This window comes from Felis catus, chromosome A1, assembly GCF_018350175.1.
Source record: "Felis catus isolate Fca126 chromosome A1, F.catus_Fca126_mat1.0, whole genome shotgun sequence".
In the NCBI taxonomy this organism is placed as follows: Eukaryota; Metazoa; Chordata; class Mammalia; order Carnivora; family Felidae; genus Felis; species Felis catus.
Genome location: NC_058368.1, coordinates 238,910,709 through 238,938,356, shown reverse-complemented (window position 1 = coordinate 238,938,356; position 27,648 = coordinate 238,910,709). Strand labels below are relative to the sequence as shown.

General features: G+C 49.2%; 1 protein-coding gene across 5 annotated transcripts in view; it reads left to right on the top strand.

The window, feature by feature from the left end:
• Nucleotides 1-24,122, top strand: part of CEP72 (centrosomal protein 72) — a 34,406-nt gene extending 10,284 nt beyond the window's left edge. For all 5 annotated transcript variants that reach the window (XM_045039503.1, XM_003981592.5, XM_023239967.2 and 2 more), the window contains exons 5-12: nt 6,004-6,182; nt 7,505-7,687; nt 8,354-8,655; nt 10,785-10,926; nt 11,998-12,194; nt 19,039-19,165; nt 21,957-22,068; nt 23,547-24,122. In XM_045039503.1, coding sequence (XP_044895438.1) covers nt 6,004-6,182; nt 7,505-7,687; nt 8,354-8,655; nt 10,785-10,926; nt 11,998-12,194; nt 19,039-19,165; nt 21,957-22,068; nt 23,547-23,688 — 1,384 coding nt within the window. In that variant the 3' untranslated portion in view covers nt 23,689-24,122. The remainder of the gene's footprint in view (nt 1-6,003; nt 6,183-7,504; nt 7,688-8,353; nt 8,656-10,784; nt 10,927-11,997; nt 12,195-19,038; nt 19,166-21,956; nt 22,069-23,546) is intronic.
• Nucleotides 24,123-27,648: the final 3,526 nt, after the last annotated feature.

The window sequence follows — 27,648 nt, the reverse complement described above, 5'->3', positions numbered from 1 at the left end:
CCAGTACCCTGTGCAGTGGTCTGGATGTTTGTGCCCCCCCCCCCCAATTCATGTGTTGAAATCCTAACCCCTAGATGACTGTGTTAGGAAGTAGGGCCTCTGAGAGGTGATTAAGTCATAAAGATGGAGACTCATGAATGGGTCTGGTGGCTGTTACAAAAAGAGTTTCCTAGCCCCTTTGTCCATGTGAGATTAGGAGTCCGGTAGTGTCAGACCTCTAACTTTGTTCTCCTTCAGTATTTTGTTCGTTTTCCTGGGTCTCTTGCTTTTCCGTGTAAACTATCAGTTTGTTGAGATTTTGACTGGGATTGCAGTGAATCTGTAGATTGAGCTGGGGAGAGCTGACACCTTGACCATATTGAGTCTTCCTCTCTGTGAGCATAGAATGTCCATTCGTTTAGTTCTTTGATTTCATTTATCAGAGGTTTGTAGCTTTCCTCAAACAGATCTTGTACATGTTTTGTTAGATTATATTTGATATGTCATTTTTTTGATGCTATTGTAAATGGCACTGCCTTTTTTTCATTTCAAATTCCAGTTGTTCATTACTGATATGTAGTAAGTGGTTGACTTTTGTATATTAACCTTATGCATTCGTTTCCTAGAGCTGATGTAAAAGTACCACAAACGGGGTGGCTTAAAATAACAGAAATTTGTTGTCTCACAGTTGTTAAGGGTAGAAGTCTGAAATCAAGGTGTTGGTGACTTGATTCTTTGTGGAGGCTGTAAGGGAGAATCTATCCCATGACTCTGGTGGTTCTTCTGGCTTCTGATGGTTTGCTGGAAATCTTTGGTGTTCCTTGTCTTGCAGATGTATCTCTCCAGTCCTCTTTATATGGCTCTTCTCCCTGTGTCTTTTCATGTAATCTCCCCTTTTGCATGTTTGTTTCTGTGTCCCAGTTTCCCCAAAAGATACCAGTCGGGTTGGATTAGGGCCCACCCCAATCTCCTATTAACTTGATTACCTCTGTAAAGACCCCATTTCCAAATAAGGTCATGTTCTGAGGTATAGGGTACTGGGACTTCATATCTTTTGGCGGCGGGGCGGGGGGGGCGGGGGGCGGCAGGGAATACAATGCAACTTATAACTCCTTGTATTTTGCAGCCTTGCTATATAACCACTTGTTAGATCCAGGAGGTTTTTTTCCTTTCTTGTTTTTGGTTGATTCTTTGGGATTTTCTATAGACAATCATGTATCTGTGAACAGAGACAACTTTATCTCTTCCTTCTCAATCTGTATATATTTTATTTCCTTTTCTTATTGCATTAGTGGGACTTCCAATATGATGTTTAAAAGAAGGAATGAGAGGGGACACCTTTCCTTGTCCTGATCTTAGCAAAGGAGCATCTAGTTTCTCACCATTGAGGGGGATGTTAGCTGCAGGTTTTTGTAGATGTTCTTTATCCAGTTGAGGAGTTCCCCTCTACTTGTAGTTTGCTCATCATTTTCATCAGGAATGGGTGTGGGTTTTGTCAAATGCTTTTTCTGTATCTATTGATATGAGCATATGAGTTTTCTTTTTTAGTCTGTTGATGTGATGATTGCATTAATTTTCAAATGTTGACCTAGCCTTGCATATCTGGAATAAATCCCACTTGGTTGTGGTGAGTTAATTTTTTTTATACATTGTTGGATACAGTTTGCTAATATTTTGTTGAGGATTTTTGCATCTGTATTCATGAGAGATATTGGTCTATAGTTTTCTTGCATATTAAAATAAGGCTGGCCACATAGAATAAGTTAGGAAGTATTCTGTCTGCATCTGTCTTCTGGAAGAGATTATAGAGAATTGCTATAGTTTTTTTTCTTTAAATGTTTGGTGGAATTCACCAGTGAACCCATCTGAACCTAGTTTCAGAGGACTATTAATTATTGATTTTGTGTCTTTAATATATATGTCCATTCAGGTTATCCATTTCTCCTTGTGTGAATTTTGTTAGATTAGTACATTTCCAGGAACTGGTCTGATTAGATTATCAAATTTGTGGGTGTAGAGTTCTTCATAGTATTCCTTTATTATCCTTTTGATGTCCATGGGATCTGTCATTGTGACCCCTCTTTCACTTCTGACATTAGTAATTTGTCTCTCTTTTTTTTTTTTCTTAATTAACCTGGTATTGAGGTTTTTCAATTTTATTGATCTCTTTGAAGAACTAACTTTTGGTTTTTGTTGATTTTTCTGTGTTGATTTCCTGTTTTCACTATCACTGATTTCTGCTCTGATTTTTATTATTTCTTTTCTTCTGCTTTCTTTGGATTTAATTGGCTCTTTGTCTAATTTCCTAAGGTGGAAGGTTAGATTATTGATTTTAGATTTTACTATTTTTCTAATATATGCACTCAATGCTGTGAATTTCATTCTAAGTATTGCTTTCACTGCATCCCACAAATTTTGATAAGGTGTATTTTCATTGAATTCAAAATATTTTTAAATTTCTCTGGAGATTTCTTTTTTGACTCATGTCATACATTATTTAGGAGTTTGCTCTTTATTATGTTTTTTTAAATATTTATTTTTGAGAGAGCGAGAGAGATCGATTGCATGCAGGGGAGGGGCAGAGAGAGGGAAGACAGAGAATCCCAAGCAGGCTCCATGCTGTCAGTGCAGAGCCTGGCACAGAGCTCGAACTCATGAACTGTGAGATCATGACCTGAGCTGAAATCAAGAGTTGGACACTTAACTGACTGAGCTATCCAGGCGCCCCAGGAATTTACTCTTTAATCTCCCAAGTATTTAGGATTTTCCATTTTTCTTTCTGTTATCAATTACTGGTAGTCTGAGAGCAGATACTCTGAATTCTCCTCTTTTAAATTTGTGAAGATTTGTTTTATGGCTCACAGTGTGATTTATCTAAGTTGAATAGAAGCTTGAGAAGAATGTGTAATTCTGCTATTGTTGGATGACGTGGTCTATAGACATCAGTATATCCAGTTGATTGATGGTACTGTTGACTTCAGCCGTGTCCTTACTGATTTTCTGCCTGCCAGGTCTGTCCATTTCTGATATAGGAGTGCTGGAGTCTCCGGCTGTGGTGGTGGACTCATCTATTTCTCCTTGTAGTTCTGTCAGTTTTTGTCTCATGTATTTTGATGCTCTGTTGTTAGGTGTATACAGGTTAAGGGCTTTAAATTCCTCTTGTAGAATTGATCCCTTATCTTTATGTAATGCCCCTTGTATCCCTGTAACTTTCCTTGCTTTGAAGTCAGCTCCATCTGAAATTAATGTAGCTGTTCCTGCATTCTCTCTAGTAGCATCAGGATGATGTATTTGTCATTGTCATTGTCCCTTCACTTTTGATCCATATATGCCTTTATATTTAAAATGGGTTTCTTGTAGACAGCATATAGTTGGATCTTGTTTTTTGATCCTTGTTGAATCTCTCTTAATTGGAACGTTTAGACCATTGATGTTTAAAGTGGTTATTGATACAGTTGGATTCATATCTACCATATTCATTCCTGTTTTCTCTGTTCCTGTTCTGCTTTGTTTCTTCCTTTTGTGCTTCTAAACAAGCATGTTACACGATTCTATTTTCTCTCCTTTGTTAGCATCTCAGTTATATTTTTGCTTTTTTAGTGGTTGCCCTAGAGTATGAAGTAGACCTTTACAGCTAGTCCAAGACCTCTTTCAAGTAACACTGCACTGCTTCCCGGGCAGTGGAAATACCTCATACTAACAAAACATTCTTAACTCCACCCTCCTGTGTCCCTTGTATCGGTGCCATCATTGATTTCATTGATGAATAAGCTATAACTGCATGTAATACGTGGGCATCCATAATCAGATACTACATTGTTGCTGGTACTTCAGACTTTCATCTGTTAGATCAGTCCTCTTCCTTTCTTTTTTTTTAATGCTTATTTATTTTTGAGAGAGGGAGGGAGAGAAAGAGAGCGTGAGTTGGGGAGGGGCAGAGAGAAAAGGAGACACAGAATCTGAAACAGGCTCCAGGCTCTGAGCTGTCAGCACAGAGCCCAACATGGGGCTCGAACCCACGGACCATGAGATCATGACCTGAGCCAAAGTCGGATGCTCAACCGACTGAGCCACCCAGGTGCCCCAGTGCCCTTCCTTTCTATGTAGATCTGAGTTTCTGACCTGCATCATTCTTTTCTCTAAAGAACTTCTTCTAACATTTCTCACAAGGTAAGTCTACTGGCAACACATTGCAGTTTCTGTTTATCTGAGGAAGTCTTTATTTCTCCTCCACTTTTGAAGGATAATCTTGCAGGTTACCAAATTCTGGGGTGGTAGCTTTTTCTCTCAACAATTGAAATGCTTCACTCTTTTGCTGCTTGTGTGGTGTCTGAGGAGAAGCCAGATGTAATTCCTATATTTCTTGCTCTATACATAAAGTGTTTTTCCCTTTGCCTTATTTCAGCCTTTTTTTACTTTTTCTTTGATTTTTTTTTCCAGTTTGAATACGATATTCCTTGATGTAAATTTTTGGTTGTTTACTCTGCCAGTGTTCTCTGAGCTTCCTGGATCTGTGGTTTGGTGTCTGACATTAATTTACAGAAATTTTCAGGCTTTAAATATTTTCTCTGTTCCTTTTTTCTCTTCTCTTTCTGATGTTCTCAAGAAGCATGTGTTACACCTTTTGTGGTTTGTCCCTCATTTCTTGAGTATTCTCTTCTGGGTTTTTTCAATCTTTTTCTTTGTTTTTCAGTTTTGGAGGATTCTTTTGAGCTATCCTTGGGCTCAGACACTCTTCCCTTGGCTGTGTCCAGACTTCTGATGAGCCCATCAGAGGCTTCTTCATTTCTCTTCTTTGATCTCTAGTATGTCTTTTTGATTCTTAGAGAATTTCCAGCTCTCTACTTAAATTTCCCACATGTTCTTGTATATTGTCTGCTTTCTTCATTAGACCTCAGTATTATTACTTGTAGTTGTTTTAAAGCCTAGTCTGGTAATGTCAGCAATTCTGCTATATCAGTTCTAATGCTTACTCTTCTTTTTCAAGATTGTTTGGCCATTTGGCGTCCCTTGAGGTCCCAGATGCATTTTATGATGTGTTTTTTCCATTTCTGCAAAAAACGTCACTGGGATTTTGATAGGGATTGCACTGGTTCTGTAGGTTGCTTTGGGGACTAGTGACATTTTAACAATGTTAAATCTTCCAGTCCATGAAGATGGGGTGTCTTTCCACTTATTTATGTCTTTAATTTTTTCCAGCAATATTCTGTAGCTTGCCTAGTCCTTGACCATCTAGAGACTGAACTCTTATGACGTTTAGAGCTCAGAGGGTCTTATAGGTGACCTAGTGGAACCTTGTGATCCATAGGTGACGTGGAGACCCCCAAGGCAGAAGTGTGTCAGGTGTCAGGTTTCTGTGGGCAGACCAGAAAAAGAACCCAAGACCCCTTCCCTCTGCAGTGAGCTGGAAAACTCTCAGAAAATAGTGAACAGTATTGGCTTCTTAAAGTATGATCAGATATCACAGAGTCAGTGTTCATAGTAGGTGATTATTATCTTGAAGAGATTTCATAAGCTGCCTTGTTGGAAATGAATTCCCTTCATGTGTGTTCACCTTCATGTGCGGGGGGGTCACCATTGGTAGGGATGTCGTATCTAAAACACCTCGTATTCAGTCAGTGTGGAGAGGTTTTCACTTAATGTAAAAATAGAAATTTCAAACACCATTCGCTTTAACTTTCTTGATCAAATGCATCACATCATGGATATGCTAGGAGGAGAACACACTAGGGGATTTCAGAACAGGAGCTTTCTGGAACTTTCATTCTTGAACAGACCTGACTGGGATGTTGGGATGGCATGGAGACATCACATGACCTTCTTTTCATCACCCAGCGTCCTGGGGAAGCCCTGTGCTGACTTCTGCAATAGAGGCACCCAGAGCCATTTTCTTCAGTGCACCAGCTCCTCCCCGGAGACCTTGTGGCCCCGCTGATAGAGCACCCATCTTCCTTCACAGGGTCTGCGTGGGCTGGAGCATGATGCTGGCTTGAACGACAGCACTGAGTTTGCTTTTCCTTGCAGACCACGCCACTCTAGGGCCACGTGCGCTGATCCCTCGGCCAAGAAATGCTTGGTAATGGACGCAGATGATGAGGCGGTCCTGAACCTCATTGCTGAGTGCGAGTGGGACTTGAGCAACCCTCCCGGGAGCACAAGCTCCAGCCAGAGGGGGCGAGAGGCCAACCTCCCTAGTTCCCAAGGTAGGCTGCTACTCTACCACCAAGGCCCAGTGGACCAGCCTGTTCCGGGGTTCTGGTAATTACTGGCTTCCAGACACACAGTTGTGCTTTCTAGAAAACTCACCTTTAAGTACAGAATCTTCATGAAGGCTTTGTGAACTTGTAAATACCAGTAGTTTGGATTATAGACTTGTGACAGAAAATATCAGTATAATTGAGCGTATAGTTCTACGGCGCGGTTGTGGAAATTGTGTCCTTCCTCAGATAGACTTCAACTACACAGGAGACCCAAAAGGTCAAAGTAGACAGGAGGGTAAAGTGTCCTGTGGCTGGTGAGACTACTGTCCGTCTGTACCATGAGTGGGTGTTCCCTTAGCTTAGGAGACACTGAGCGCTCAGGCTGCCAGGTTCAGAACTTTAGACCGGACGAGGATGTTGTGAAGTCTTTATAGCATGTGAGTTTCTTCAGGGGCTTTGCTCAGGGCCTCTGTTTTCCACCAGGGCTTGTGTCCGTGCTGTGGCTCTGCTTCTTCTCCTGTTAGGAGTTTCTGAGAGCTTTTCACGAAGACGGCAATAGGTTGAGGCATCAGCTGGGGCTGAAACCCCAGGACTCACCTGCTGGTGCGAGGACGTCTGCCCATTGGGTGTCCTCGCCGGCTCCGTGTTGTCAGTCTTGTCAGTTCCGGCTCCTCAGGCAGCGCGGTGGTGTTCCTTATGGTTCTAACACGTGTTTTCCTGAGGACTCTGATGGGCAGGTTTTCAGGGCCACTTGTCTGCTGAGACACTTCTGTTCAAGCCTCTCCCCCTCCCATTTTTCGCTTCTTAGTGCCAGGTCATAAGAGCTCGTTCTCTGTGGCTTTTTTCGTACAAGCCCTTTCTCAGATGCAGGCACCGCAGACCTCTCCTGTTCTGTGGCTTGCCGTTTCTTTGCCTAACGTGCTTGGAAGAGCAGAAGTTCTCAGTGTTGTCTGCCTGTCCATTCTGTTTTTTATATGGTTTGTGCTTTTTGGTGTCCCGTAAAGAAATCTTTGTCCACCCCGTGCTTGTGAAGAAACCGTCTTCTCGCTCAGTACCATGGCACATCTGTTAACTCAGCTGACTCGAGTCTCTTTCTAGATTCTGTGTGGTGTTCTGTTGGTCGTCGAGTCTTTGTACCGGTACCAGCTGTGCAGTAAGTGCTGAGCTCAGGCGTCTGTGACACCTGCTGCTGTCACTGCGGGGTTGGCTGCTCAGTCACCTTTTTCTTATTTAATTGTGTACTCTGTAGCTATCATACACTGTCATAAGGTTAAAATGTCATTTCTGATGAAATAAAACTTCTACAATGTTTTTTAATAAAATAGAATCCAGGCACCTGTTGAGTCCCCAGTCAGTACAGTACCAGTGTGGGGATTCCATAAAGAAAGGCCACGAGAAGAGGAGAAGCAGCTCTCGAGGGGATGGCTCAGAAGAGAGGCCTCAGAACCAGTACTGTGGGGAGCTCCCACCGCAGTGTGGGCTGCACACACACTTTGCCCCACACCCAGGTAAGCAGTGTCATGCGCCCTCTGTCAGCTCCTTGGCAGTGCCTGTTTTCACCGTGTGCTGTCCCTGTGAAATCTCTCCTCCTGTCTTCGATATATTTGTGTGTTTGTGGAGCTCTCTGAGATGTCTTAGGAAAGAATCTCCTACACTGAAACATGTAGTGGATCCATGTTGTAGAGTCTAGTCGCTAAGTACCTGGCCCTTCTATCTATACACACATACACATCTTCTGAATACAGGGGTCCAGGTTACGACTGTAGCTACATTTTAAAAATTACAATGAGGGGCACCTGGGCGACTCAGTCAGTTAAGCATCCACCTCTTGATTTCGGCCCAGTGGCCGTCCCAGTGGCAGGGAGGGTCTCAGGGACTGACAGGTTAACAAAGTCTGCTACAGGGGCAAATCGTTCAGTCCTCTGTAATTCCCAGATTCTAAGTTTTTACTCACTTCTTTTTCTCATACGTGATTTTGTCAGGAACATAGTAGTTGGTTGATTGATTTGTTAAAGTTATTAGCTCAGTTTTATCACTTTTGGGTAGATTTTCCATATTTGTGCGTGTGCACATACACACATGTGCGTGCACACACACCTTTTTAAATTACGGTACTGGTCACTGAGGCCAGAGAACTTGGTCTGCTGAGGGCTCTCTTCCGCTCTCCTTCACAGATTCCACAGACATTGAGGAGTCTACCCTTTCTCAGAAGTCAAGTTTGTCAGCCCAAAAGGTATTGAATCCGTTGCCTGCTCCTGAAAAGTACAGGAAGCGAAGAATGCCTGGTGGGAGATCTCAGGCACCTGCAGACCAGGAGTGTCTGCACTGCCCAGAGAGGCCCAGTGTGCCCTCGAGCCCTGAGGAGAGTCTGAGCAGGCAGAGTGGCTCGGAGGGCAGGAGTGAAAGGACCTTCCCTCACTCAGCGGTGTCGGAGCCCGAAGAGGAGAGGCCCCCCAGCGTGAGTGGCACCGGAGAGGTGAGTGGGAGAGGTGAGCAGGACCGGATGGAGAGGTGGGGGCTGCCAGGCCTGTGTGCCCCCTCTCCCTTCCCTGTGCTCACTGGCTCCCAGCTGGAGAAACTTCTACACGTGCTTCTCCCCAGCATTTGCTACCTTTTGATCTGGTGGAAATATATTCCCAGGCTTCCCACCACTTTCTGCCACGCTCTGTGCTTTGAGGCTGGAATGTGGGCACAGTTGAGGGGCAGTTGCGCTCTGCTTTTTGGCAAGGGTGCTTGTCTTAGAGGCGGAACCCATCATCTTGGCCAGGGAGCCACCAATGGCCCTGTTGTGAGGGTGTCCTGGACGTGCATCCTGTGGTTTTCCAAAGGACTTGGCCCTGGGTAGGGACTGAGGGTTCTGCCACCCTGCAAATGACCCAGAGCCACATGGGTGATGACTCTGTTGCCTTTGTCACTGGCTTTGTTGGAGATAGAGGCACAAAGTTGTGGGAACTGGGGCAGACGTTGGGCGGGCACGGGCTGTGGCAAGGGGGTCTGCCCTGTTGCTGGTCTGCCAGACAAACCCAGACAGTCGGGAGAGTGGGAGAGCGTCACAGTGGAGGGGGTCTGGGGCCAGGGGAGAGAGAGGGTGCAGCAGAGTGAGGGACAAGATGCTGCTTGGTTAGGGAAATGATCTGGCTTCCTGTGGTCGGTCCTGAGTTGCAAAGAGGGAAAAAAAATTAGGGGAGCTGTCACTTAACTGATCAAATTCTGGCTGCTGGGCTGACCATTACAGGGGTCACAGTTTGGCCTCCTGGCTGGTTGCCACACATGAGGGGCTGGCTTCTGGGCCGGTCGCTGCAGGTCTTGGGTCAGAGGGTCACTCTCACACAGGATGCGGCCACTGTTTGTTTATATGGCCAGTCTCTCACTGTCTGGACTGAGAGAAGGAAGAGAAATGAGGATTTGCTTGAGTGGGGAACAGGCCCGGGCCTTTCCTGCCCCCTGGAGGCCTGGCCTCCCTCACCAAGGATGGACAGCGCCAGGTGCGAAGCTTCACCCAGAGAGCTCATGCACTCACCGAGGGGCTGGGACCTCACGGTGATTGGCCTCTCGCAGAGGACACTGCCCTGTGCTCCTCAGGTAGGAGACAGAAGCCTGAGTGAGTGCACTGGGGACATGGGCTCTGTCACCTGTGCCTGAGGACAGGTGTTCAGATAGTTTGATGGAGGATGGAAGTGTTGGTGCCAGACACTCACCAAGGCTATGTGCTCTTACCCTTAGCTTTTTGGGGTGAGCAGCCGGGCCTTGGCATTTTCACGCTGCCCCTCCCCCAGTGTGACCTTGGTCAGTGCGGTGCTCGCTCACCAGGCCCTGTCCCTGGTGGACCTGGGGTGGGCGGTGGTGGCAGGACCTGAGCCCAGCCCATGTCCCGGCTCTTCCTGGACACCTGAGACCAGCCCGTGTCTTGGCTCTGGCCGTCAGCCCAGAGACAGATGCAGGCTTCTATTCCCTCCCTCCCCAAACCCCCAGACACTTGGAAAGTGGGCAGGAGGGCAGAACCGTCTCCCTTTCTTTGGTAATTCTTTAAAATTGGTGACGTAATTTCTAAAGAGGAAAGGAGAGCTGTTGATGTGGTTGCTGACACGGCACTGATGTGGCCAGGCCCTGGGTGGAGTCTTGGTGGTTTTGCCTGGCCGTCTTCTGCCCACATCGTCCTGGCCTGACCTCCGTCTGGTCTGGCATGTGGCCTCATACATTTGGGGGACCGTTCAGGCCGAGACTGACTCTAAAGGGTCTGCAGCCTCCAGGAGTCCCTGTGCACTGGTTCAGGAGGGCCCAGGACAGGCCATTGTGGGACTGGGGTTCCCACAGCCTTAGAGCTTAAATTATGATGTGGGTCTCATGACTGACATACTTGGTGTGACACCTGCTAGCGCGTCCTTTAGCTGTTCCTCCCGGTATAAGGATGCCACACGTCCGGGGGGGCAGGAAAGGGATCCCCATGTGCCACCCCTGTAGCGTTGTGATGTTTGGACAGCCCCATCGTGCACACCTCTGCAGGACAAGGGCATCAGCATGAGGCATGCTGGCGTCAGAGGCTTTGCTTCACACAGTAACCACTGATTTTGGCATCTCAGCATCATGGCTTTGTCTCCGTGGCAGGTGTCTCCTGCCAAACTGTACTCAGCTCCGCCACCCGGGAAGAAGGCTGGCCTGGAAGTGGTGCTCCTGGAGGCGCTCCTCGACCTGGTGGACAGGTACTGGGGCGGCTGCAAGTCCCTGCACGGCAACGAGGTGTTCCGCGGTGAGTCAGGAGGACGGTCCGCTCAGACCCGTACTTGGGCCGCCCTCCGGGCAGCATTCTGTTTGCAGGTGCTATTTGCCTGCTGGGTTCTGAGCCCTGCACCTTGCTGGACCCTCCCCATTGGCCGTCACCGTCCCTGCCGCACTGCATGGAGCATCCTGACGCCCTCTTGAAGCGGCTCGGGACTTCCATGAGGTGTGAGGCACGAGGGGTGTCGTGCAGGACTGCGGCTGTTGGTTTTCCTACTGGTACTCTGCATCATCACCTGGTTCTGTTGGAGGTGCTGTTCACATGTTGGGTTCTCGTTGCTCTGGTTTATGTGAAGGTTTGGAGAGATCACAAAGCTGTGCTGTCTCCTTCCGGCCCTGCGAACGTGTGCTCTTTTGTGCAGGGCCCTGGATTTGCTGAGCTTTCACTGAGGATGAGTCCCAGGAGGGTGGTCACTTCCCAGGGAGGACTTGGCTTTGCTTCTGCTTGTGCCTGGGTGCAGGAGCACACGGGGCGCCCTTCATCCAGAGAGTGAGACGCCACACCCTGGGGTGGTTATTGTGTCTTTCTCCCGCAGCCCAGTGTGTGGCCTTCAGGGTCTCAGTTGGGGCAGGAGCTCGCTCGTCCTTCCTGCAGACCCTGGACCCTGCCCGGAGCTGAGCTATGTGCTTGGTATCATGGCCCTGGAGCTTCTAGAATCAGGACTGCCCAGGATGCTGGAGCCCCTGGATCCTGATCCTATAAATCTTACCCACTTGCTCCCAGGCTAGGAGCAGGAGCAGGAGCAGGCAGTGCCATGGAAGAGAGCGTGGCGGGCCACTGGGACGTCCAGGCACACTGTCCAGTCGTGGCCTTCTCTTCAGGGGCACCTTTGCTTTAGAATAAAACTCTTCCTGTGTCCCCGCCTCCCATCCCACCTGTGAGTGGATGGGTGTGCAGACACCTGAGGGAGGTGGTGTCGCTGGCGTCCGTGTCCTTTTGCCAGTTGAGAGTTTGTGTTACTCCAGATCTGTTGGACACGTTTTGTTTATTCTTCGTGTTTTCAACATAACTGCCACAATATCATTTGATTTTTACTCCTAGCTCAGGCAAGACAGATTTTATCATCGATGCCAGAGTTTACAGCAGCTCAGGACATCTCAGCAGCCGTGAGTGAAGAAATTAGCTTCCTTACTCTGGAAAAGAGATCTTTGCAAAAGCTCCTTGCTGAACAGCAGCAGCAGTATAGCATGAGGATGAGTGAGGTGGCGTCGGAACTCAGCAACACGCGGAAGGAGATGGTGAGCCATGCCCTTGGCGTCGTCTCTGTTCATTCACCCCTCTTCGTGGGGTGGAGGCCTTGTTTGGGGATGCATTTCCCCTTGGCTGTTGTCAGGCCACAGGGGCAGGGGTCCCCTCCCCCGCCAGCCTCCCCACCCCACAACTCCCTGCATGGTTCCCGAGCCCTACACAGCAGGGCTTTCTGGATGACAGCATCCTGTCCTAGCCTCAATGTCCTAGCCCTGCCTGTCCTGCACAAGAGAGCACACATGGAGCTGGGCTTGAGGTAGAGTTTTTGTGGCCCTGGTGCTCCCTGGCTCGGGCACCCTGACCACTGGGACCACTGGCGAGAGAGGCTCTAGTTAGCTGGGTGAGCCCGGGGTCCCTGCTGCTGTCCTGCCTGCATCAGTCAGCACAGGCCCACGACGTGCTTGCTTTTGGACCGGATGGACTTTGTCCACCAGGTGGCACCCAAGGGCAGGTAGAGCCAGTACAGCTTCCACCCTAGCGCCCTCCCCCCCCCCCGCCCCCAGCCCCAAGACTCCTGGCTGGGCAGGGCTGCCCCTGCCCTTCCTAACCTCACCGTGTAAGACTGTTACACACAAATGCCTATGTTAAAAAAGAAGAAAGATCTCAACAACCTAACTTTACACCTCAGGGAACTAGAAAAAGAAAAGCAAACTAAACCCAAAGTTAGCAACAGAAAAAAAGAAAGAAATTGTAAACATCAGAGCAGAAATAAATCAAATAGAGAATTCGAAAAATAATGGGGAAAAAATACCAGAACTGAGATGGGTTTTGGAAAAAATATCCACAATCCACAGACCATTAGCTGGATTAAGAAAATGGAAGAAGACTCAAATCACAAGTGAACGAGGAGACATCACAGTGAATGCCTCAGAAATAAAAAGGGTCCTAAGGACTGTTACCGGTGCTTATATGTGAGCACACTGGAAAACCTGGAAGAAATGGGTAAATTCCGAGAAACATGCAGCCTGCCAAGACTATATCAAGAAGTAAAGCCTGGGCGCCTGGGTGGCTCAGTCAGTTGAGTGTCTGACTTCAGCTTGGGTTGTGATCTCGCAGTTCATGAGTTTGAGCCCCACATTGGGCTCTGTGCTGACAGCTCAGAGCCTGGAGCCTGCTTCGAATTCTGTGTCACCTTCTCTCTCTACCCCTCCCCCACTCGCACTCTGTCTCTCTCACTCTCAAAAATGAATAAAAATTAAAAAAAAAAAAAAAAGCCTGAACAGACCAATAACAAATAAGGAAATTGGGCAATAATATAAAACCTCCCAATAACAACAACAACAAACAAAACCGAGACCTGATGGCTTCATGGCTTAATTTTATTGCACATTCACAGAAGAATTAATACTCCTTCTTAAACTCTTCCAGAAAATAGAAGTAAATACTTTTGTACTCACTTATGAAGCCAGCATCACCCTAATACCAAAAACACCACAAGAAAATAAAACAACAGGCTAATACCACTGATGAACATAATTTAAAAATCTGCAGTGAAATACTAGGAAGTCAAATTCAAGAAACAAATCAAAAAAAGTATACACCATAACCAAGTGGGATTTCCCCCTGGAATGCAAGGTTGGTTTAACATATGCTGATTAAAACACCGCATAAACAGATTGAAACATCAAAACCACACAGTCATCTCAACAGATGGGAAAAAGCATTTGACCAAATTAACATCCATTCATTATAAAAAGTCTCAACAAAACAGATAACACAAGAAAGTTTCCTCAACACCATATAGGCCACTTATGATAAGGCCACAGCTAACATCATGATCAGTGGGAGAAAACCAAAAGCTTGCTTTCTAAGCTAAGACCCACTATCGGACACATATAGGACGTGCATATCCATGCACTGGAAGTAGTAGCAAGAGCATGCAGGAAAAGGAGACATCCAGATTGGAAAGGAAGAAGTAAGATTGTCTGTTTGCAGAGGACAGGATTGTATGTGTAAAAAATCCTGAGGACTCAGAACAACAAAAACCTATTAGAACTGATCAATTCAGTAAAGTTGCAAGACATAAAATCAGTATAACAAATCAGTCGTGTTTCTTTACACCAACAGTCATCTGAAAAGGAAATGAAATAGTCTCATTTATGGCTGCATCAAAAAGGATAAAATACATAGGAATATATTTAACCAAGGAGGTTAAATATCTAAACACTGAAAACATTAAGACATGGATGAATGAATGGAGGGATATCTATGTTCATGAACTGGAAGATTAATAGTGTTAAAAACCCCATGCTGCTGAAAGTTATGTACAGATTCAGTGCAATCTCTATAAAAATTCCAATGGCATTTTTCACAGAAATAAAAAATTATAAAATTTGTGATTATTTTTCTTAAAATTTGTATTCTCCTTTTTCTAGTTGCACAAAAAGACCCTTAATAGCCAAACCCATATTAAGAAAAAGGCATCACACTCCATGATTTCACATTATATTATGAAGGAAGCTATAGTAATCAAAACAGTATGGTGTTGACATAAAAATAGACACACAGATCAATGGAACAGAATAGAGACCCCAGAAATAAATTCATACATAAATGGCCAACAAATTTTTGACAAGGACACCACGAATATATATGATGGGGAAAGGACAGTCTCTTCAATAAATGGTGCTGGGAAGACTGGATAGCTTCATGCAAAAGAATGCAGCCAGACCCTTAACACCATGCATAGAAGTCAATTCAAAATGTATTAAAGAGGGGCGCCTGGGTGGCGCAGTCGGTTAAGCGTCCGACTTCAGCCAGGTCATGATCTCGCAGTCCGTGAGTTCGAGCCCCGCATCATGCTCTGAGCTGATGGCTCAGAGCCTGGAGCCTGTTTCCGATTCTGTGTCTCCCTCTCTCTCTGCCCCTCCCCCGTTCATGCTCTGTCTCTCTCTGTCCCAAAAATAAATAAACGTTGAAAAAAAGAAAAGAAAACAAAATGGATTAAAGATTGAAATGTAAAACTTGAAACTGTAGAACTTACAGAAAAAAACAGAGAAAAGGCCCCTTGATAGGGTCTTGGTGATGATTTTTTCGATTTGACACCCAAAGTACAGGCAACAAAAGCAAAACTCCACAAGTGGGACTACATCAAACTCAAAAGCTCCTGCACAGTACCAGTGAGGAGGCAGCCTGTGGACTGGGAGAGAATGTTTGCAAACCATTTGTTTCATAATGGGCTAAATTCTAGAATATATAAATACCACAACTCCGTAGCAAAAAGAGAACCCAACTGAGAAATGGCTGGAGGCTCTGAATAGACATTTCTCCAAGGAAGACATTCAAATGGCCAACAGCTACACGCAAAGAAGCCCAGCATCACTCATCATCAGGGAAAAGGAGATCAAAGCTACAAAGAGACGTCACCTGTCAGAAGCAGTTAGAATCAAAAAAACAAAACGCGTTGGTGAGGATGTGGAGAAAAGGGAACCTCGTGCACTGTTGGAGGGAATACAAACTGGCACAGCGAGCATGGAAGACAGTATGGAGGCTCCCCCCAAATTAAAATAAGTCTGTGATATGACCCAGCAATCCCACTTTCAGGTATGTGACCACAGGAAGTGAAAGTAGTACCGCCAAGAGGGATCTGCACCCCCGTGCTCACAGCAGCATTATCCACTGTGGCAAAGACACGGGAAACCGAACTGTCTGTCGATGGATGAACAGATTAAAAAAAATGTGTACTTATAGCATGGACTGTTACTCAGCCGTTAAAAGAAGGAAGTCTTGTCTTCAACAACATGGAGGGACCTGCAGGACAGTGTGCCCGGTGACCAGACAGAGCAAGAAATCAGCTGCATGGTCTCACTTATAAGTGGAGTCTAAGAGTTGAATACATAGAAATGGAGTGGGAGATGATCACCAGGGGCGGGCAGGTGGGGGGACAGGGAGATGGCGGTAAGGGGACATTTCCGTGGTTGTGCAGGATGACTAGGTCTGGGGCCACAGTTCCTATACTGCAGTGAGTCTGGAAGTTTGCTATGAAAATAGCTTTGATGTGCTCACCAAGAAATGTTCACTGTGAGGAGAAGCTGCAGTAATCAGTTGACTGTGGTGATCATTTCACCATCTGTGTGTGTATCCTCAAGTGCACACCTCAAATATATACGATTTTTACTTTAAAATGTCTGTCATGTGGGGCGCTTGGGGGCTCAGTCGGTTAAATGTCTGACTCCTGATTTTAGCTCAGGTCATGATCTCATAGTTTGTGAGATCGAGCCCCACATGGGCAATCAGCGCAGAGCCTGCTTGGGATTCTCTCCCTCTCTCTCTGCCCGTCTTGTATGTTCTCAAATGCTCTCGTGCTGTCCTCTCAAAATAAATTGTGTGTGTGTGTGTGTGTGTGTGTGTGTGTAAATGAGTAAGATGTCTACTGTGCACTCAGCCGGGTGAAGTTGTTTACCTTGCTAAGTATTATGGTTGAGTTTTACTAGATGGACTGTGTTCAGGGGGCTCTTCTTGTAAAGAGTCAGTACTAACAGATTATGTCATGTGGTTGAGAGGGTGGCCTGGGACACAGCAGCCAGTCAGTCCTCGCAAGTTACGTAGCCCTCTGTGTGGTGTCCCTCACTGCTGCCTATGAGGTTACCCTAGAGGGCAGCACAGTCAGTAGCAAGGGTTTATTGTCGACATCTCCTGTGGGTCAGGAGTCCCAGAGCAGCCGAGCTGTGTGTCTGACTCAGGGTCTTGCCATCACGTTGTCAATTGAGGGCTTGATGGAGGTGGGTAGCCCCTGCCGGACTTGCCCACAGCAGCCTTGGATCTGTGCACGAGGGCCTTTCTTTAGGCCACCCGAGGCCCTCACGGCATGGCAGCTGCTCCTCAGGGCCAGGGAGTGGCCCGGTAGAAGGTCGTCCTTTGTTACCTGCTCTTGAGAGGGACGTGTCAGCACTTCTGCATAGTGTGTTGCTCGGGATCCAGTCAGTAGGTCCACCCACATGAGGGGAGGGCGCCCCGTGACGGCGGGAGCACCCCTGGGCCGTCTTGGCAGCTGCCCATCCAGCCTCAGCGTCAGCCGTGTCTTTCAGAAGATGGGACTGAGAATAGCCACAGGATTGCTGGGAGACAGGTCTCTGGAACACCTGATACCATCTATATGAGAAGCTGCCATTTCAGAGATCCCACACGAAGCTTTACTTTTAGAGAAAAAGATAAAAAATGGTGAAATGATACTGGCGGCCTCTGGTCTTTAGATGGATGCACTGTGGACATGTATGTGTGCACACAAGTGGTGACTGTGTCCAGAAAGGACTGGAGCCCTGTGACCCTGAACCATAATCACTGCGTAGACGTTCTTTTTGTTGGACAGTGTTGACCCCATGGGACGCGGCATGGCCAGTTAACCATGGAAACAAAAGGCCACGGCTTTTGGGTTTGGTGCAGTTGAGTAGGTAGCCCATCCCCTTACAGTGCTGAGTGTGGGACCAGTGGGATCCATGCAGACGGGCCCCTGGGGTCCGTTCCACAGTGATGCAGTCTAGTGTGAAAGTCGCGCTCCTTCACCTCTGTGGACGGTCTGACTGACCCTGTCCTACAGGGTGACCTTGGCTGGGGGCAGTGAGAGGCCCTGCCCGGACAAGCAGTCTTGAACCATCAGGAAGCCCAAGAGCCCTGCTCAGTTGTTTCTGAGATTCACCCCATTGACCCCATCCCAGGGGAGGGGAGGCGTGGTCAGTGGAGCTCGGTCAGGAGACCTGTGGTGAGTCAGCCAGGAGGTACTTCTCACAGAGGAAGTCATTTGTTCCTGAAGGGCCCATTGCTGACCCTGGTTTCCTCCCCGTTGTGAGGACGCCGGTTCTGCAGTCGTGTCTCCTCAGATCCCAGTGCCCGGGGAGCCGGTCTTGGCGAAAGCCCTGCCCCCGAGCCGGTCCAGCCTGGCTCTAGGCAGCAGTGTCGCACGTATCTGAGCGCCGTCTGTCCACTGTCCCTGCTTCAGCCTCCACTGAGACGGTCAGCACTGGGGCCCGGCCCCTGCCCTCTCAGAACTCCACGTGTTCGGGAGACGAGTCGTCGGACATAACTGGCCGTGTAACAGTTTCTGTAGTGCCCTAGCGTATGTGCACACAGAGGGGCCAGTGCGCTGGCTGGGCTGTTGGGGAGGAGAATGAGCGTAGCAGTTTCCTGAAAGGGCCCCTGTCACTTTGAGACAGACACTCACTCCTCTGGTGGGGGTGCGCGTGCTGGTTTCTCTGCAGGCAAGGTGGCTTTGATGGGTCATATGCCACTAGCTCTCACAGTGGCCTCGGTCCCCTCTCCTCCCTTTTAATGTCCCGTGGCGTGTTGGGCATTGCCTCTGTCTCCAGGTGCGAGGGGAGCCCGCTCCGTCTGCAGTTCCCGCAGGCTTGATTCCATCCACTTACAGGCTGCAGGGAGGTGCCTGCTTGGGGGTAGTGCGGAGCCCTGGGGTCTGCCTGCGCTCTTGCCCAAGAAGTGAGCCCAGAGGGACCACCTGGGGCTGGCACACTGCCCAGCCCTTGTTCCTGCTCCTTGAGAAGAGAGGGGGAGCCAGGCTGTGATAACCATGGAGCCTTCCTGGAGGAGGCAGGGCTCCGGCAGCCAGCACATCTCCTCTCCTGCTGAAGCACACCCTCCCCAGGGACTCCGGGGACACCACCTGCCCCCTCGTGAACTGTGCCACCCCTCTCACTGTCCCCTTTGAAGTACACTGTCCTGCTCAGCTGGGGGCAGTTGTGATTTCTCTCGTTCACATTGTGGTTTGTTGGCTATGAGATATAAAAGAAAACTAATGTCTGGTGATTTCCAAAGTTTAGTTTTCTATATACGTTTTACTGAATTTGACTCATCTGTCTTAAGTGTATTGTTCTGTGTCCTTAGGGTGACTTGAGACAGCATCTAGACAAATCTTTGGAGGAGAATAGTAGCCTAAAGGCTCTTTTGTTCAGCCTGAAAAAAGAAGTAAAAAATGCAGACACTGCAGCTACGTTAAACTTGCAGATTACTGGTGAGTTTGTGGTTTATTTGGTAACATTATTTGGTGAAGTGTAAGTGTTCAAACACTCATAGGTAGACTTCAGGTCCAGTAAATACTGTAAAATGTCCTGAGGGCTGAGAGACGCTCCCACTTGGCCTGAGCAGACCCCTAAAAGCTCGGATGTGGTCTGTGTTGTTGGCAATGCCGCGGACCGGGGAGCCCCCTGCCCGCCTCCCCGAGCATGCACGCGGTCACTCCTCTGTCTCCTTGGCTCTTCCCAGCAGCATGGTGCTTTTCCTCTTTGTCACGTTTCTTCCAGAGCCAGGTCACTTTCATTTCCCTCTCTTCACTGTATTTCTATTTTGCCATTTTTACAAAAGTGCACTCGGTATTTCAAGGTCAGATTCTGGGGTTTCAGTGACGGGCTGGTGGTAGTTTGTGTCTTCCGTGAATCTCATCTGGGTGCAAACCACAAAGTCGCTGGGAGGTTTTAACTTCACTGAGGACTGCCCCACCGAGGTCCCCAGGGGTCCAGAAACTTTTCTTTTTTTTTTTTTTCAATGTTTTTTTTATTTATTTTTGGGACAGAGAGAGACAGAGCATGAATGGGGGAGGGGCAGAGAGAGAGGGAGACACAGAGTCGGAAACAGGCTCCAGGCTCCAGGCTCCGAGCCATCAGCCCAGAGCCTGACGCGGGGCTCGAACTCACGGACCGCGAGATCGTGACCTGGCTGAAGTCGGACGCTTAACCGACTGCGCCACCCAGGCGCCCCCAGAAACTTTTCTTAAAGGGCCACGGAGCAGATGTCTCCGGGCTACGGCCCGTCACAGGCCCTCTCTGTGGGCTTGGTCCTGGGAGCGCAGCCACAGACAAGACCTTCGCTCTGGGCAGGCGTCTGTGACGCACCTACTCAGGCCTCTTCCGCTGTGTTTATCGGGCTGTTTCATGGCATGCTAAGAGTTCGTCATAGTCTCTTCTTTAATTTTCATGTAAAAACTTTCCACTTTTCACCTGTTTCCTGAGATGTCATTGTCCTGTTTCACTTGCTCAGCCTTCGCTTCTCGTGAAGCTTTCCTTTGCTGTGAGCTTGTGCCTGAGGCCAGCCGCCTCCTCTCTGACATTCCCATTTCTGACTAAGTTGTTCTTCCATTTCTTGTATCATTTCTTTTTTTTTTAAGGTCATTTATTTATTTTGAGAGAGACAGTGCGAGTTGGGGAGGGAGACAGAGAGTCCCCAGCAGGCTCCACACCGCCAGTGCACTGCCCGACGTGGGGCTCGAGCTCACAAACCGTGAGATCACGACCTGAGCTGAAACCAAGAGTCTGATGCTTGACCGACTGAGCCACCCAGGCACCCCTCTTATATCATTCCTTTCTGTCCTTAGCTCATTCTGAAATATCCAGTCCTGGTTTTGATGTGTCCCGAGTATGGCTTCTTGTTGTCCAGGGGCAACAGCTGTGTGTGGGGTTTGCCTTTAGTGCTCTGTGCTGTTCACTTGCACATGGAATTCGTCCTCTCAGTGTCCAGGAGTACAGCACGCAGCACGTCAAACTTCACAGAGAAGTTCAGCAGCCCCTTGGGGGACTCCCAGGCCTTGTTCACTCTCCCGCTTGCCTCTGGTGTCCTCTCCTGCACGACTTGGGCCCCTCCCCAGCTGTTCCTCTGTGGTACGGCCCTGCTCTGGAAGGGACTGGGCAGGCCAGCCTTGAGGGCCCAGGGTTGCTCCAGTCCCTTCAGACCACACGGGGTCCTCTGGTCTGCCCTTGCCGGGGGAGGCCGAGCCTCTCGTGTCAGCCGCGGGTCCTCAGTTGCCCTGCAGGGATTTCTTGTGAAAATAGGGGACACTTAGCAGCTGCCCCCTCCTGACCGCTGCTCCTCTCCCACAGATGAAGCCATGCATGGCTTGTGGCTCTCGTGTTTGGGTCTTGAGGCTGCCTCACCACCAGGTGCTGAAAGGTCGTCTTTGGGACTCCAGTTTTGTCATCTAGTTACTCTTGGTGCTAGACTACTATGGGGATTCTGGGGGATGCCGAAACTGTGCCTTCACTGTCCTCTTCCCACAATCCCTTCCACTCACCCTCCGGTGTAAGTGCAGGTGGATGTGGATGCTGAGGAGTGTCGTCCCATCGTAGTGCTTTTGGGAGCCTCTGCCTTTGCTGTGGGAGCCTGCTATCCGTGTCCTCACTGAACCTCTTCCCGTACCTTCCCGCTCTGGCTCTCCTGTTGTCTCTGGACTTGTGTAGTTCCACAGCCATGTGTCTGTGTGCGGATTTATTTGGATCCTGGTTTTGGGGTTTGGGAGCCAAGAAATGATATATTTCTTCTCCTCACAAGTTGGAAGCCCAGAGACAGGAGTCACGTAGATGGAGTCCAAACACACAGTGTGTCACTGATGGGCCTGGGAGCGGAGGACACATCAGAGACGTACGGCCACTGCGGGCCTCTTGTCGCTTGTCCCCAAAGCTTCAAGGCCTCCCCTAGGGCAGAGCTTGCTGCCTGGTGGAAGAGACACCCCTGAAGGCCCTTTCCTGCCAGCACATAGATCAGTGGAATGAGCTTCCAGCTGGCACCAGGCCCACCTCTGTCTCCACTCTCCACCCTCCATGCGGGGTTGTGGTTCCGTGGGTGTCCGGAGGGCAGAGGCCCAAGGCTTTAATCCCAAGGTGGTTTTTGAGTTGCTTACAGAAACCGACCTTTTCCAAGCTATATGTCTTTGGTGTCCCAATCCAGTTTAAACTCGAACTATTTTAGCTTTCAGGACATGAAACACTCCAACACATTCAATTTCACTAAATGATGCTACTTTTTTTCTCTTTCAGGACTTGAAACAAGTGTGAAGAGGCTCTCTGGTGAGATCGTGGAGTTGAAGCAGCATCTGGAGCACTACGACAAGGTCTGGGAGCTGACCCAGATGCTGCAGGAGAGCCACAGGTGCCTGCCCGGGGTGGCGGGGGGGGGGGGGGCAGGGGGAGGCAGGGCCGGCCCCAGTGACAGCAGGGTACACGGAGGAGCCGCCTGGTGGCATCACAGCAGGTGGGGTTCTGGGCCGCACGCGTCGCCGGTTGACTTAGAACTCCCCTGAGCTCCCCTTTCTTCAGGAAAGGCACGTCCCTTCTTGCTGCGGCGTCTGTGAGGGGTGGGTGAGAGCTGCTGAGAGACTCTGGGCTGTCCCGGTCCACCTGGCGTGGTTCCTGTCAGTTCTCCTAGGGCGCGGGGCCTCCCCCTTTACTCCCAGCTGTGTGCCGGGTGGTGAGAAGGGAGCAGGCAGTGTGGGGGCTGTCCAGGCGGAGCCCCAGTTTCTATCCAGAGAATCGTGTGCTGGGAAGCGGGTGCAGGGAGGAGGCGTGCCGCTCACTGGGTGGTATGAGGTGTACTTTGTGGAGGTGCGGAGCTTGAGCCCAACTCACCCCTACTCCCCCACCTTGGGCTGAGTCCCACACACCTCCCCCGGGCTCAAGTGCAGCACGGCCCTAGGTGGAGCCAGGCTGTGACGCTGGGGGGTCAGCGGGCCCACCCCAAGCACGAGGTACAGAGGGGAAGGGGCTCCTGGGAGATGAGCTGGAGCACAGATGGAGCAGCGGAAGGGAGCAAAAGGTAGCCGTCATGGGTGCAGGGGGGGACAGGCGAGGCAGGATGGCTCCCAGAACCCGATGGGCCCCCATCTGCAGCACTGTGGGCTGCGTGTGGATGGGGCTGCCGTGCAGCGGGTGGAAGTGGGGGGCAGTGGTGGTCCACGCTGACTTCTTCCACTCTGGGCCTTAGCCTGGCCGGAGCAGACGGCTGGTGCCTGCACAGGAGGTCTGTCGTCGGGGACATGCGTCTATGGGAAGATGGCCCCGCTCCCATCTATCCCTGGTCACTGCCGACTGGGGGGGCGAGGGCGCTTCGCAGATGGCCGAGTGGGCAGTACAGGGCCGCTTCTTCCCTGAAGTCCTTCCAAAGGCAATCGTGGTCAACACTGTAAAACCAGGACTCTTCAGTTACGCTATCACTATGTCAGAATTATTCAGGGAGCCCCTTTACATTGGACCGGGAGATAGAAATATGTCAGTCTTTGGATCTGTTCCAGAATGAGAACATTGTTCTGCTAGCTGGGAAGGTGATGATGGTTTTCTCAGAAAACAGGTGCGGCTGGAGTAGCGAGGCACCCCTCCGTTGTCCGTTGCCTTCGTCCGTCCGGGTGCTGAGCCTGCACGTGGCCTGGTGGCCGAGGGCTCGGGTCACGCGTAGCCTCACGCGGTCTGGAGGCCGGGGGCGGATGGCGGGAGCGGGAGCCGGTGGGAGACGGGAAGGGGTTGGCCGCGGGGACCGGGGTGGACGGGGAGGGCCCCGGCCAGGTGAGGGAGGACGCTGCTGGAGAGGAGGCGGCAGGCGGTGCTCAGGCGTCGCTCCCCCGCGCCCTCCTCCAGCTCCCTGGTCGGCACCAACGAGCACCTCCTGCAGGAACTGAGCCAGGCGCGCGCGCGGCACAAGGCCGAGGTCGAGCAGCTGCACTGGAGCTACAAGGAGCTCAAGAAGACGCTGGGCCTGTTCCCGCGCGGCGGCTGCTAGGCCGCGTCTGCGCCGCCTCCGCACACCTAGTGAACCGCGGAAGCTCTTTTCTACCTGGTACGATGGTGGGGCAGAGCTCTGCCTCCCGTTCATAATCGGCTGAAGTTTTGAAACGTGTTCAGGGCCTCCGGCTCGCTTTTCTAAAACCCCCTGAAAAGATGGGATCGATCTGCCTGTAGGTGAGTCTGTGAACAAGGACATGTGGGGGTAGTGTTTGCAGGGAAGTGCTAACCAGGGTGGCTCCCTCTGACTCCATGCTCCTGAGATTGCAAAAAAAAAAAAAAAAAAAAAAAAAAAAAAAAAAAAAAAAAAAAAAGGATTAATTCAAGCCCTTCACATGTTTTGAGACAAGACATATTGATGTTTTTTGAGACCAGCATCATTAATTTTCCGTGAAATATCTTGAGATAAAATGCAGTATTTTTCTCCCTAAAGAGCGTGGGTGTGATCATTAAATAATTTTGTGTGACAAGATAAACTAACATTCTAAAAAGTGACTTTTTATAAATTGACTGAGATTTTCTCACTGAATTCTTTCATGAAGCAAGCTAGGCGCAGGTGGGACAGATACGTTCCAAGATTTAATAAAAGTAACACAGTTTGGGGAAACATTAAAAATACCATTTTGTGACATCACTGCCTGACAGTGGAAGTATTTCCCCAGGCGCTCTCTTGCTTACAATTACAGTGCATTTCTGAAAATTAGAGCACACACGGACAAAATACTAGATTTTTAGTTTGGAAACTTCTTATCTTATGTAAATACTTGGCTTCTAGGTAAAACAAAGTACTTTTTTAAACCGAGCCTACTTAATTTATGGAGAAGAGCAGGCAGGCCTACAGGTGCCTGCGTGTGTCGTCGGGCTCTGCCACTGGCGGTCGGGGGTCGGGCGTTTCCCTCAGGAACCGGGGTGGCCTCCCCGGTTCCCTCCTGTCTGGTCGTGGCTGTGTCCTTTGGCATCAGTTTCTCTGCAACTTAGCAGGAAAGCATGTCACAGCAAATACGGTTTTTGCGGGGGAGTGCAATTTCTTTCATCATACCGTTTTTTTTAATTTTTTTGAAAAGATTTTAGCATTCAACCATTTTAGGCTTGTTGGAAACGCTCCCCACGCTATTACTTTATGTTCCTCTTGTTTGGGTTTCGTTGAGCTTCTTAGACCTGTGAGTTTATAATTTTCATCAAATCTGGGAAAGTTTTGGCCACCATTTCTTCAACATGGTTATTCGATCCAGCTTCTGTCCCACCCTCCCTCCCGGACCCCAGTTACACCCAGACCACTTGGTAGCATCCCCACGGGTCCCCAGACTTCGGGTCTTTTTCCCCATCTTTCGTTCTTGCCCTCTGTTGGGGTCATTTCTGCTGCCTTGTCACAGGCCTCATCCATTCTGCAGTTGGGCCTGTGTAGATAATGGATTTTTAATTTCAGAAATTACATGTTTTTAGTTCTAAAATCCCATTTGGTTCTTATTAACTTTGTGTCCCATTATGTTTGTGTTTCACTTAACTCCTGAACCATGTTCTTAACGCCTTTGCTGCAGATAATTTCAGATGATTTCTAGAATGGTTACACTGATGCTCCGTTAGAAGTGTATTAGTTTCTGTCGGTCCATGTTTCCAGCACTTACTGTCAAAGATTTAATGTTTTCATTCTAGAGGGTGTGTGATGCATAGTGTTTTTATAGATAGACTTTATCAGGTTAAAGAAGCTCCTTGTAGTGTTAATTTGCCAAGACATTTTTTATCGTGAATGGATGAATTTTATCACTTTTTCTGCAGCCATTGAAGATGATCATGTGGTTTTTCTCCTTTATTCTGTTCATATGGTTAATTACAGTAATTTGCTAATGTAAAAACAACCGAAATTTTCTGGGTTAAGCACAGCCTAGTAATGGTGGGTTTTCCTTTGCAAACATACTGTTGGATTTGGTTACTATTTTGTTTAGGATTTTGTATTCCGGGTACCCCACTTAATATCTGACATTCAATTATTGGAATTCTCTGGGTCTCCATTTCCTCATCTGTAGAAAGGGGTGATAAGTGCCTGCCCCCGCTGTCGTGAAGAGGAAATGGTAGCTAGAGTCTGGTCCCAGGACCCCGCTGACGCGGCACCGCATGGTGTGGTTGTCGGCTGGGACGGCGACAGGAACCCGTCCTGTCCCCGCGGTGACGCCACCCACGGTCCTCCCTTACGGTACCGCTCTCCTCCGCGTTCACACCGCCACGCCATGCCCGTGACAGAAGTTCGGCTGTGCACCCTTCTCTGCTTTCTAGGAGAATTCAGGACAGGTTGTAACTCTCTCTTCCCTGAGTGTGCGATGGAACTTGCTGAGGAAGCCAGTCGGGCCCGAAATGCTCTTTGGGGGAGACTTCTGGCCACGGGTTTAGTTCCCTTAGCCCCTTCTCACAGAGCACCGTCCACCCCTCCGTTCGCCAGCTCCCCGCAGTGGGTCTGGGGCCACGTGGCTCATTCTGAGTGGGACAGAGAAGAGCTGCCGGGCCACCAGGGTGGCCGCTGTCCCCTCCGGAGCCTTGCCGGCGGTGCCACTGACCAGCGGGCCTGTTTCTCTCCTGGGGGCAGAGAGCCCTCCTTGACCTCGGCTGGACTCCATGTGCATAAGAAAGGAATGTCACTGTGTCAGCCACTAGGTTTGGGGGCTTTTCTACTTTGCCATTAGTTACTCGGCTTAAGCCCTGGGATGGCGCAGGCTGTCCCTTTCTTCCTGAGTTCTCGTAAGGGCTGTATCTCGAATTCGCTCATATTGCCTAATTGTCCAAGTTTTTGGCCTAACAGTCTTTTAATGGCATTTCCACGGCCTCAGCATCTGGAGCTGTGTCCCTAAGGCAGACCCGTCGGGGTGGTGGTTGCTTCAAGCAAGTCCTTGCCGTTCAGGGAAGGGAAGGGACGTGGGTGAGCGATGGCCACGGGTTGCTCCCGACCTCAGGCTCCACCTCCACTTTCAAGCCAAGGACGCGTTGGGGCGGCCCTGGCCGGTGACAGAGCAGGCAGAACACCAGGGCCAGCTGCGGGGCTCTGGCGGGGCCGGCAAGGCTTGGTCCGCACCTGCGTCCTCCCCATGGCACCAGGGCCACCCTGTCCCCCCGGCCATGGTTCGTGCTGGTCCATGGCGCCGCTGTCTCTCTCACTTCCTCTCCTGCACCACAGCTTCTGTTCCTTTCCATCTTTAGTGGAAATTACTGACACATTCGGCTCTAAAACCTTTTACTTTATCGCTTTTCTCTCTTTCCTCTTGCCACATCGCCTGACATAATCGATACGCTTTTGTTTCTTCTTGTTTTGTATTCTGTTTCTTCTGTGATTGTCCCCTTCTACACTGTAGCCGTTTTCACCTCTGCTGGGTTTGGAAGCTATGCGTTCTTTCTGGCATATTATCACAGCGGGTGTTCGTCTAATCAGGGCTTCTGCTCCCCCTGGTAGTGTGCAGGAGCCATGGGCATGTACCTCCCCGGGCACCCTTCGGCTTCCATATGATGGCTCTTAAGGGTTTTTTGGTTTTTGGTTTTTGCTTTAGTGTTTTTGTTTTGTTTTGTTTTTGAGAGAGAAAGGCAGAGAGAGAGCGAATCCCAACCAAGTAGGCTCCACCCCCAGCGCAGAGCCTCACTCTGGGCTAGAACTCACAAACTGTGGGATCACGACCTGAGCTGAAATAAAGAGTCGGACACTTAACTGGGCCACCCAGGCGCCCCAGTGTTCGAGTATTTTAGGGAAATATTTTTTCCCACAGAAAGCATTTATTTACAGGGTTTTTGTATGGTTACTTACTGCCTATTTTTTGAGCCACTTCCCTGCAGACATTGTGTCTGTGGTCATGTTCTTGCTGCAGTTAGACTTACTTTTAATGTCTGCTGGTGCAGTTTTCCCTGTTGCGTCTTAGAACGAATGCCTTTATCCTCAGTTTTGAAAACTATTTCACAGAGGATTTCATGTTGGTACTTACTC